Source organism: Bos grunniens, chromosome 24, assembly GCF_055505025.1.
Source record: "Bos grunniens cultivar Pamir isolate PY7600 chromosome 24, Bosgru_T2T1.0, whole genome shotgun sequence".
Taxonomy (NCBI): domain Eukaryota; kingdom Metazoa; phylum Chordata; class Mammalia; order Artiodactyla; family Bovidae; genus Bos; species Bos grunniens.
Genome location: NC_141188.1, coordinates 34,934,313 through 34,946,480, shown reverse-complemented (window position 1 = coordinate 34,946,480; position 12,168 = coordinate 34,934,313). Strand labels below are relative to the sequence as shown.

General features: G+C 46.4%; 1 protein-coding gene across 2 annotated transcripts in view; it reads left to right on the top strand.

The window, feature by feature from the left end:
- Positions 1 to 12,168, top strand: part of CABLES1 (Cdk5 and Abl enzyme substrate 1) — a 102,150-nt gene that overhangs the window by 43,097 nt on the left and 46,885 nt on the right. For both annotated transcript variants that reach the window (XM_086372974.1, XM_086372973.1), the window contains exons 2-3: positions 4,494 to 4,565; positions 11,440 to 11,532. In XM_086372974.1, coding sequence (XP_086229100.1) covers positions 4,494 to 4,565; positions 11,440 to 11,532 — 165 coding nt within the window. The remainder of the gene's footprint in view (positions 1 to 4,493; positions 4,566 to 11,439; positions 11,533 to 12,168) is intronic.

Below are 12,168 nucleotides of genomic sequence, written 5' to 3'. Positions count from 1 at the left end.
CAAAAGTGTTGGTGGCCAGTGTGGAAGGACGCAGATAATAGTTGTCAGATAACAGAGGGGACCCTGAATTCTGAGGACTCAGCCATCCATGTAGTGATGTCGACGCAGAATGCTTGGGCTGTTATTGAATGTCTGCTTGTTTAATAAGGGGGCATGCTGTTTTGGTCCAAGGCTGAGTATTCCTCATCAGTCATTAAAATATGCAAAGACCTCTGCTTGTTAACCGTGCCCAATGGTTAGGAGTCTGCACAGTCATGGACTTGGTTTATGAGGCAGACGGCAGTGTGAAAAGTGTCTGGTGAAGGCTGGCCACCTATTCTTAGCCTTCCCTTTCATTTGGGGCTTTCTGAGAATAGAAGGCAAGGGAAGATGTTCTTACACAGCCTGGAAGGATGTAGCTGGGTGGTAGGGGGCAGAGATGAGCGATCACCACAGGGCAGGCCCTTTGTGGCAGGAAGGGCAGGGATCACATCTTTGTTTTCCTGCTGCCATGTGACAATTTCTTTTTTTTTTTTAACTTTTTATTTTATATTGGAGTATAGCTGATTAACACTATGATATGCTGGTGGGACAGCATATCCACCAGCCATACATATATATGTGTGTGTGGGTCTCAGCCATACATATACACGTATCCGTTCTCCCCCAAACTCCCTCCCATCCAGGCTTCCACGTAACACTGAGCCGAGTTCCCTGTGCTATTTCGTGGATCCTTGTTGGTTATCCATTTTAAATATAGCAGTGTGTACATGCATATGATGGTTTCTTTATAAGGATCCATGGTAGTTCTTTCCAAGCTCTATATGTGCATCTTAAAGAGTATATAGCTTGGTTCTGTTCATGAAGAGGGGAGGCACGTTTGCTGAATTTAAAGGAACAGTTGGGCATTTGAGTTTTGGATTTTTTTCCCTTTAAGGAATCCAGACCTTAAGAGTGCCTCTGTGTGTGTGAGAGAGAGAAAGAGAGAATTTATAGCTGTTCAACTCATGAAGAGAATATCTGATTTAATAGCTTTTAGAAAACAAATCCTTATAAATACATAGAAAGATGTATCCTAATTTGATTATTTTTCAAAGAGCATGCTGGGAGTGGCTTTTAGATTAGGAAATTGTCAGATTGTGTGTTTGTGGGACTGGACCTAGTTTTCCAAGGTGAACCTCCAGGTCTGAGTGCTGGACAGGAGCCTGTGAGCCTCAGGGTACCCTACAGGGCTTGATGTGTCCTCTGTGGGTTCACTTGGCATTCGCAACTGGAGGACTGGCCTCACCATTTTTGAGGTGGGAGGAGGGGCAGCCCCAAATGCCAGAGGAGCTCGAGGGATTGTTAATGGAATTCCCTGCTGATAATGGCTCCTTGAATATGAGCCCTTGAAGACAGGAGTCAAGCCGGGGTCAGCTTTGCGGTCCCAACAGGCCAGGCTCGCTGTTGGTGTGGTTGGGCGGGTGGGCAGAATGCACTGGCCGGGCCTTTGCTGCAACCTTGGTTGTATCTTTGCTGCCCAGGGCTGACCACAGGGCTTCCTGGTTGACCCCTGTCAGGATGATTGAAGGAAGGGAGAGCTTGAAGCTGTACGGTCATTGTAGTCACCCTGGTTGCAGGTCGAGCCAAGTGTGTTTACCTGTCACCTGATGATGCTATTCTAGAAAGGAAGGCTTGGAGTTTGATGGAATTTGTTGGAATTTTCAGGGTCCGAAACCCATACACTTATTTCTGCCTGTGAATAGGTTGTCTAATGACAATCTAGAGGTGCATACCTAAAATAATATTTCACTTTTGACTTAACAACTCAGAACATTATCCAGAAGTAGACAGAGTAAATTATCATTTTAATCACATGCCCATTGGAGGAGATGTTGGTATTAGGTGAGAAGCAGCACACACAATTTATATATGTTACCGGTGCAGCAGCACATGTGACACCAAGTTAGTTCTGCTTACAAGGAGGGGCAGGAGTGGAGGGAGCACGTGTCACAGGTTGACTCAGGCACAGGGTGTTTGGAGTGACAGTCTAGACGCTGGCTGGGGTTGGAGGAGCTGCCAGAGCTAAGAGAGCCAAGATGACCCCATCAACTGAGTGGGGAGGGTTATGGGTCACGGTGCAGCCCCGGTGGCAGGAACTGGAGTGATAATGAAAACCCAGGAGCTCCTAGTCATGAACTGTTCTGTACCATGGACTTTATGTCTCTCTCTTAGTTTTTCTCATCTCCCCATTTCATAGATGAGGAGACTGAGGCTCAAGGATTAAGAAGTTTTCTAAGGTTCCAAAGCTTCCAGACTCCAGGATTGAAATCTCAGTCTGTCTGCCCCAGCACACATGCTCCTTGTAGCATCACACCATCCCTTGGGTGGGGAGCATGGCGACGCCTATCTCTGAGAGCTCTGGTGGATGGGAGTGGGACTAACTAGGCCCCTATCCCAGCCTGCAGCTACATTCCAGCCAGACCTGGCACCCGGAGGAACTGACCTCAGTAGATGAAGTGGCCCCTTCCTTCAGCCACAGGGTCACAGGGGTCCTGGTGAGCCAAGTCCCCGGACTCATGGGGCTGCATAGAGAGCTCTTGCTTGCTCAAGAATTGGGTTCCTTTCAAATCCCCACCTATAAAATCAGTTCCCTACCCCTCGGTTAAGACCAGTGTCTCCCCAAGGCCATTGCCTCCAGTCTGGCTAACTGTTGGAAATCTGGCAACATTAGAGAAATGGAAATTCAGTGTAAGTTAACTGCAGAATAAAACTGCATATCTTATAAAAGGTCAGCATGTCATGAAGACACTGAAGGTGATGTCGGAGTGCTTCCAGTTCTCACACGTGGATGGACAAGGGTCACTGGAGAGAAAAGCAGGGAGAACATGCTGAGTGTTTTAGAAAGGACTTGATGTCAAAATATGAAGACGGGACTTGCCTGGTGGTCCAGTGGCTAAGACGCCACATTCCCAATTCAGGGGGCCCGGGTTCAATCCCTAGTCAGGGAACTAGATCCTGAATGCCACCTTAAAGATCAGAGATCCCATATGCTGCAACTAAGACTCGACATAGCCAAATAAATAAATATTTTTTAAAAAGATGAAGACAGGCTCTGAGAAAATCGATGAAGCCCTCAAATGGTTTGCAAAAATGACCTTTCTTATTAAAAATAAAATGTGAAACAAAAAGGTAGCCACATGGTTGGTCAGAAACAATACACACAGAACAAAGCAAAAAACATTTCATTTTTTTAATGACAAATTAGACCTTGGTTATAACTGCATGTTCTTAACCTAAATGTTGTCAAGTGAATATAAAATAGACATCCTAATTTTAGTCCTTTCCAAGGTAAAGATTGAATCAGATTTTTTTCTCATCACCACCACCCCCCACCATCAGCCAAATCACCTATTGTATTATGAAGTGATGGTCTTTATTCAAATGGATTTATTGTGACATTGCCAACCATCACCCAACCCGGTCCCTGTATCAGATATTCTGAGTTATCTAGGACCCATTCTTATTTCAGTTGGACAAAGGAAGATCAAGGAGGTTTGGGCAGGTGGTTTTCAGTTCTTTAGCATCTGGAAAGCATTTGTGTTTTACCTAGTTATGTCCTGATATATATTCTTAATGGTCACTGAGAAATTCTCCTGGGGAAATGATGTCATCTGTGTTTCTAGTTGCTTTTGAAATCACGGCCAACCAGAGACGGTAAGTTTTGATCTTTTGGCTGTGCCACAAGGCATGTGGGACCTTAGCTTTCCAAACGGGGATGGAACCTGAGTCCCCTGCATTGGCAGCATGGAGTCTTACCTACTCGACCACCAGGGAAGTCCCTGAGACCATAAGTTTTATTTATTGCCTCCTACTGATTTTGATATTTTATTTAGTATGGTTTTAAAATTTAATATTTATCAGCTAAAGCTGGTTCCGACCACTGATATTTCAATATTTAACAGTATTTTAATACTAAAAACATATCTAATGCTCTAGGAAAAGGGCACACAGTACCAATGGGCTTCCCAGGTGGCTCAGTGGTAAAGAATCTGCCTGCCAATGCAGGAGATGCGAGTTTGGTCCCTGGGTCAGGAAGATCCACTGGAGGAGGAAATGGCAATCCATTCCAGTATTCTTGCCTAGAAAATCCCATGGACTGAAGAGCCTGGAGGGCTACAGTCCATGGGGTCTCAAAAGAGTGGGGCACGACTTAGCGACTGAGCACACTCGTGCACACACAGTGCCAAATTTATATGCAGTAAGAGGCACCTTGTCTGGTTTTGTTACTTGGCAGCATACAATGTCTCCATCACGTCTCGTTTCTTCCCAGGGAGAATGTCAGGATTCAGCAAGGCAAGATGGGCTTGGCATTGAGGGTACAGTCTGAGAGTATGACAGCCTTTTAAAGACACCTTTTGTCTGATTTTTTTTTTTTACGGACTTTATTTTAGAATAGTTTTAGCTTTACGGAAATTCCTGATCCATTTCATGACGCAGTTTTAACACCTAGATTTTTTTCCCTCTCTCTGCAGACGTCGCCTCATCTCCCAGCGATCATCCTTGGAGACCCTGGAAGACATTGAGGAGAATGCCCCTCTACGGAGGTCAGTTTTCTGGTTGCATTTATGTGTATGTGAATGGCCTGCAATACGAGAAGGAGGCCAAAGTTTGCTTTTCTTTTCCAGGTCTTTATTTACAGAATTAAATTCTAAAAATGACAATCTGATCCCCAGACTCAGTTTGGAAACCCCAACCCTTTGGAATATTAGAAGGAGAATGCTGTGAAATCCCAACCATGTACCAGGATAGCCCGGTGTGCGTGTGAATTCGGGTGCTATGACCCTTTCTTTTTGAAAATTGTTGCTTGATGGAGAAGAATGTGACCCTGCTCTGGCTTTCCCAGAGGGGACACAGGCATTGCAGTCTCTGACTTGGTTAACGGGGGCCCTAAGTTCCTCCATGGTCAGGTGCTGGGGACAAGGGTAAGACACCTATGAGTGCTCCCTCAGGGCTGAAAGTGTTCCGTTTCGCCCTCCGGATTAGAAAAGTGCTTTCAAGGCAACTTTTTTTGGGGGGATGGAGGGGGCGGTGGGCGACAGCAGTTGCGGAGCTGTGCCTGGCTTCTGACTGGCAGCTCTCCTTCCTGTCATTGTGCTCGGTTCCTCTAGCCCTCCTGGAGTGCAGGGGGCCCACACCACGTCCCCCTCAGTCCTCACTGAAGCTCCTACTGGGCTGGCCGGTGGAGGAGAGGCTGAGGGAAGACGGGGTCAGCACAGGGGGCTGGGGCAGCGGGGTAGGCAGGTAGGATGGTGTGCTGCGGGTTTACGGGGGATGCTGGCAGGCTGAGATGGAGGGAGAGTCTCCCCCTGGAGCCGGCCCCTTCCCTGCACAGAGCCTCACTCCCAGGCCACAGGTCATGTCCATGGACCACCTGGTTATAAAGCGTGGAGCGCAGACAGGCCTGGGATCTGCTCCGAAGCGTCCGTGACTGTGAGTCTCATCACCGACATCATTCTAAACAGAAAGTCAGGGCCAGACAGTCTGATTTCCACTTTTGATGGCTTTTTGAAAACATCCAAGGGACTTCCCTCATGGTTCTGTGGCCAAGACTCCATGCTCCCAATGCAGGGGGGCCCAGATTTGATACACAACTAAGCCCTGGCACGGCCAAATAGTAAATAAAATAAATATTGAAAAAAAGAAAATGTTCGTAGCAAGGGACCACGTTAGGCTGATGGCGTGTGGCTGTGATCCACGTGGCCCGGGGCAAGTGTTCTCCTGTCAGTCTCTGTTAAGTGGCCCAAGTTAATTAGTGAATGCGGGGGAGAAACGTCCTCAAGTGGCACCGGGTGGCTTTGGCATCTGAGCACAATTGATGCCCATCAGTGAACAGAACTGCAAAGGCCCTGGAGTTTGGAGAGGCTGCAGGGAGCACGGTCATTCAAGCAAGGTGGTAATGTCACCCCCTTAGGGGTTCCTGTGGTAAAGAGGGGGCGTAGGAGGAGCCCGGTGCCGTGTTCCTGGTCAGGTGCCCCATCACCCCCTGCACCCTCTCTCAGCATCGCCCAGGCAGGTCCTTTGTCCTCTGGCTCTCAGGCCTATGATGCCACAAACGGTCAGAGTGAAAATGGAATGGCTGATTTGCCTTAACTGTAAATTCATCCAGCTTCTACGTACAGAGTGCTGTTCTTAATTTCCAACAAATCTTGTGTAAATACAAAGTTTAAAAAATAAGTCAGAATCAAGGGAGTTGGGCAGTTTAAGAAGTCTAGATTTTCCCTAGTGGACTTTCTTTAATTAAAAAATTTCTGATGCTTACCATAGAAACAGACATAGAAATCAAACTCATGGTTATTGGAAGAGGTTGTCCTGTTCATGTCCAACTCTTTTGACTATAGCTGCCAGTCTCCTCTGTCCATGGGATTTCCCAGGCAAGAATACTGGAGTGGGTTACCATTTCCAACTCCAGGGGATCTTCCTGACCCAAGGATTGAACCCATTGGCAGGCAGATTCTTTACCACCGAGCCAGCAAGGAAGCCCCAAAGTGGGTAGGGGAGGGATAAATTAGGAATTTGGGATTAGCAGATACAAACAACTATGTATAAAATCAACAACGAGATCCTACTGTAGAGCACAGGGAACTGTCGTCAGTGTTCTGTAATAAGCCATAATGGAAAAGAATAAATACACACACAGAGAGATACATGTGTGAATCACTTCGCCATATACCAGAAACCAACACAAAGTTGTAAATCAGCTATACTTCGATAAAAAATTCTGATATGTACTTAGAAACTTGTTCCTAAGACATAAAAGTCGCAGAAGGGGCAACAGTTTGGGAGTCAGGGGATTTGAATTTTTGGCCCCATTTTTATACTAACTGCTTACATGGCTTTGGAAACTCATTTACTTATGCTGAGGCCTCCGTTTTCCCACCTGTAAAATGGAAGGGACAAATTGACTGATCTCTAAGGTCCTTTCCATTCTGAGAAATGAATGTACCAGTAATGACGCCAAAGTGTTTTGGGAACTGCGGGGGCGGAAGGCTATTCGCCCAACTTGCTTTCAAAGTCAGCACTCAGAACAAACTGCTTCAAGGCATCTATTAAAAACCTTTTGCATAATTAGGTGTATCCTGTAATCAGTGCTAACAAGAAAGAGCTAATCTTTCATTAAATTAGTTTCTAATTTAATTCTATCCTAATTTAATTTTGCGTCACTTATAATGTATGGTTTTAAATGGATATTTACACATTAATGCAGGCAGCTTTGAAATTAGTTTCTTCCTTGCTTAACCTGCTTTAACCTGAGTGCTCAGTCTTCCGGTTTCCTTGGCAATTGTTGCCAATGCCACAGTTCTCTTAAAGTGTTTCTTAGGTCCGGGGTGGTGATAGCTGAACGCTTTAAAAACACACACACACACAACACAACATACAGCTTGCAATTCCAAGGGCTAGATCATCAGCATTGTTGTTGTTGTGTAGTCACTCAGTCGTGTCCAGCTCTTTTGTGATCCCATGGACTACAGTGGGTCAGGCTCCTTCAATGTGTCCACGGAATTTCCCAGGCAAGAATACTGGAGCAGGTTGCCATTTTCTTCTCCAGGGGGATTTTCCTGACCCAGGGATCTAACCCACATCTCCTGCATTGGCAGGCAGATTCTTTATCACTGAGCCACCAGGGAAGTCCCTTTGCAGTTAGAATTGTATGCTAATATAGAAATAAGGCACCTCTTCAGTTATCTTTTTGGGCCTTTCCCAGATGGAGCTAATGGTAAAGAACCCACCTGCCAATACAGAGACGTAAGAGACACAGTTTCGATCCCTGTGTTGGGAAGATCCCCTGGAGTAGGAAATGGCAACCCACTCCAGTGTTCTTGCCTGGAGAATCACATGGACAGAGGAGCCTGGCAGGCTACAGTCCATAGGGTCACAAAGAGTTGGACATGACTGAAGCAACTTGGTGCTCAATTATCTTTTTAAAAGTTTCACTTTTCTCATGCACATCACAGGTTAGTTTCTTGTATCCACCTTGAACTCCAAGACTTGAGCATTAACCGTGAGAGCCTTTAGATGGGGGTTTTCCACATTGTCTGGTGGTACCTGGTCTCCCAGAAATAAGAACCTAGGCTGTCTGTTAGGTGTCCAGAAAAACCTCTGTTTGGCTAACCGCAGGTGTGGCAGCCATCACCACCGGCCCTGGTCTCCAGCCTGTCTGGATTGAGGGGTGCCATCTGCTGTACCATTCAGTAATTACCAGTGCCAACACACGCCAGTGCCCTTTTGCCAACTTCTGGTTCCAGCTGAAGACTGAAAGATTTTGTGTCTAAATCCAAGGGTAACAGCACCTCTTTCTACAGGCATGGAGACTGGGAGCAGCTCAAGGTCATAGGAGGGTGTCGTCACAGTTCAGCTTTTAGCCCACTGCCCTCATCTAGACTCGGGAGCCTGGAAACTCTGCATCTGGGTAGGGGCAGTGGAGGAAGGGGCGAGGGCACAGGCTAAGTGTGTAAGGATGCTCCTGAATGCCTGTCCAGAAACCAGTGGAAGCACACATTTATGCCTTCAAGGATCCTCCTCTCTCCAGTGACTACATATTTCTAGAACTTTCTGCCGTGTGTGAGAGAGACAGTGGGGGACCTTGAGTGGCCTGCAGACTCTAACAGTCATTCTGGGGGTAGAACTGAGACCCTTCAAGGTGCTAGGTCTGCTCCCAAGTGTGGCCTCGAGAAGGCAAAGTGAGGCTGTAGCTCTTTGGACCCCAGGAAGGCTGGATCTGGGTTTGGAAGCTCAGAGTGGGGAGTGGGACCAGTGAGTGTCTTTCCTGATTCAAACCCTTCCTGAGGTCCACAGGAAGCATCTATAGAATGCCCTCAGGTGGGGCACTGCCTGTCTTTAAAAGAATCTATTTAAAAACCAAGAAAGGACCCTTAATAAAGGCTGCGGGGTTTTTGTTTTTTTTTTAAATACTTTTTTGGCCACATTGCACAGCAAGTAGGATCTTAGTTCCCCAACTGGGGATCAGATCCCCCACACGCCATGCACTGGAAGCTCAGAGCCTTAATCACTAGACCATCAGGGAAGTCCCAGGACTACAGTTTTAAGAATATAGGAAGCAAATAGTAACAAAATACGCACCCTTTGTAGTTAAAAGTTTTAATAATAATCACAACACTTGAAATGTGTATATGAATATTTACCTGTGTGTACATATGGGCCTTCCCTGGTAGCTCAGACAGTAAAGAATCCACCTGGAATGCAGGAGACCTGGGTTCGATCCCTGGGTTGGGAAGATCCCCTGGAGAAGGGAATGGTTACCCACTCCAGTATTCTTGCCTGGAGAAACAGAGGAGCCTGACAGGCTACAGCCCATGGGGTCCCAAAGAGTGGGTTTCCCTGATTGCTCAGAGGGTAAGGAGTTCACCTTCAATGCCAGAGACCCAGGTTCGAGCCCTGGGTTGGGAAGATCCTCTAGAGAAGGGAATGGCTACCTACTCCAGTATTCTTGCCTGGAGAATTCCATGGACAGAGGAGCCTGGTGGGCTACAGTTCATGGGGGGTTCCAAAGAGTCAGACACAGCTGAGCGACTAACACACACACATATGTATGGACATGAACATGTGTATTTGAACGTATCACTTGACAGCGTATGAAGCTCTTATAGAAATCTTCAAGTGTAATTGTCACAAGAGCTCCAGGGGATATTACTAGTGATAGATCACTAGGGTTGGTAGTGAGCTGGAGTGGATGCTGGCAGGGCCACTCGGGCTGTGGCCATGAGCTGTGGACACTTCACTCTGGTGAAGTGGACATGACTGGCAGGGGATCTTCCTGCCTCTCGACCCAATGCCCAGGGAACCCCCCTTTCCTGATGAAAGTCACCAGGTACAGCTACCATGTCATTGCTTTGACCACTCATTCACTTCACTGTATTTTTTTTTCAAGATAAATTCTATTTTAAGGTGCTGTTTCTATGGGAAAAAAATAATTTTCAGTGCTCCCTAGGAAGCAGCTTCTAGGAAGACTGGCCTTTCCTGGAGGGCAGGAAAGGGGGTTTCAGGGGAATGTACACCCTGAAGTCTAGACCCGGGCTGTCCCCTAATTTCCCTTCAGGCCCCTGCGTAAGTGCGTGCTATGTCGCTTCTGTCGTATCCGACTCTTTGCAACCCCCTGGGCTGTAGCCCACCAGGCTCCATACCAGGGTAGCCATTCCCTTCTCCAGGGGATCTTCCCAACCCAGGGATTGAGCCCATGTCTCTTAATGTCTCCTATATTGACAGGTGGATTCTTTACCATTAGTACCACTTGAGAAGCCCCTTTCAGGCCTCTGGGGGAGAGTAAAGATCAGAGCTGAGGGGCAGGTGTGTGACTCTGAACATTCCTTAATCCTTTGCCCCCCCAAAGGGCCCCCACACCCCACTGCCCTCAGGTTTACCTCCTCCTTGGGTCGCCTTGCTGTTTTCTTACCTGAAGCCTCCAAGTTCAGAACTGACTCAACTCAGGTGACAGCCCAGCTCAGACCCTCAGTGTGGCTTTGGGAACCTGGGCACCACTTCTTGGGACCCACATCTGATGTGATCCCAGAAACCAGCCCTCGGGATCTATGGTCAGAAAGGTTTAAGTAAACAAAAAATTTTGGCAGCAAAAACCCAACTAGAGAGGACATTGCTTCCTTTCTCAAGATAAGACCAAACTTCAGATTCTCATTTGTTGGGATTTTGCTTTTTATCTTAGCTGTTGTTGCAGTTATGTGTCTTAGAATTTTGCCAGGTAACTTCGAAAAAATATACACAAATAAAACCTTTCTGCTCTGTTATTCCTGCAGTGCATGCACATGTCATATATTCTAGGGAAAATTAATTAGAATCCAAGTCAATTTGTTGAACAAATATTTATTTAAAATTTATCTAAAAAAACAAAAACAAACAGCCACTAGCCAGGTCTCTGCTTCTCATTCAAAGTAAAGCTGTGACTTCCAAGCATAGCCAAGGTGAGTGTTGAGGCAATAGTCCAGGGGACTCAAGCCAGAGTCCTGCTATAGAAGAAAAATGATTCAGGGTTGTTTTTAAACCGAATTTGCCAGTGTTTTTCCCTGCCTCTGAATTCGCTGAATTTCCAGTTTTCCGTTCCTGATACCTGTGTCGATATGGAAGGATTCTTTTTTAAGATGACGGGAACAAATAATGTCTTTGGAATCCATGTAGGTTATGTTATTGGAATTAAGGGCTATAGCTCTCATTAGCTGGCTCTTCAGAGCCATATAAATTATTATCAAGGAAGTATTCTCAAGGAAGTTGTCTGTCTGTTGGATTTTTTTTTTTTTTTTTTTAAGCTTCCTCGCTTCTAGCCACAAGGTCCTCGTTATCCTTGGGGTGACTCAAACCGTTCGTCTGGTCTTTCCTTCCTGTCTTTGTGTGGAGATGTCTCAGCTATCCGAGACCGACTGACTGTGTTTTTGAAATGGCTTTGTTTTTCAGATGTCGAACTCTCTCAGGTTCGCCCAGACCAAAGAACTTTAAGAAGATTCATTTTATCAAGAATATGCGGCAGCACGATACCAGGAATGGCAGGTAGCGTGCTGACAGGAGCTTTGGGAGGGGGCTGGTCCTGCAGGGGAGGGAAGCGGGGACCCTTTGCATGGTCAGACCTCACGGAGTGAAGCCCACTAACGAACATGATCTCACGTAACCTTCCCAAACAGACCACTCTTTCCACCCCTCTCCCACCAGAATCATGCCAAGAAGTCTGTAGAAAATGGTAACCCAAGGCTTGGGTTTTTTAGACCAAAACTGAATTTTCAATAGTACTGAAATATATTTGTATTAGGAAACTTTGAACAGAAAAACAGTTGAGTTTTTTTGGCGAGGGTTTGTCGTCGTTTCTTTTTCTGCTTTGTTGGGTTTTGTTTTCTGTTTTCACCAGGGCTCTGTGCTCTGGTCAGTAAATATCCTGCTAGATCTTGGGCCTAAAGCCGGGTTTGGCTCTCTCTCTCTGATGATGTTCATTAAGAGAGGAGGATCCTGATTTTGCCAGCAGATTCGTCCCGGGCGCCAGTTCAGACTCCTGGGCCAGCTGACGTCTGTGAGCATGTGTTTCTCCAGCAAAGAGTTGCTCTTCGGGAAAGCGCTGTAACATGAAAATTATGGTTAACATGTATATGTTGTTGTTGTTAAGTCGCTCGGTCGTGTCCGACTCTTTGTGACCCC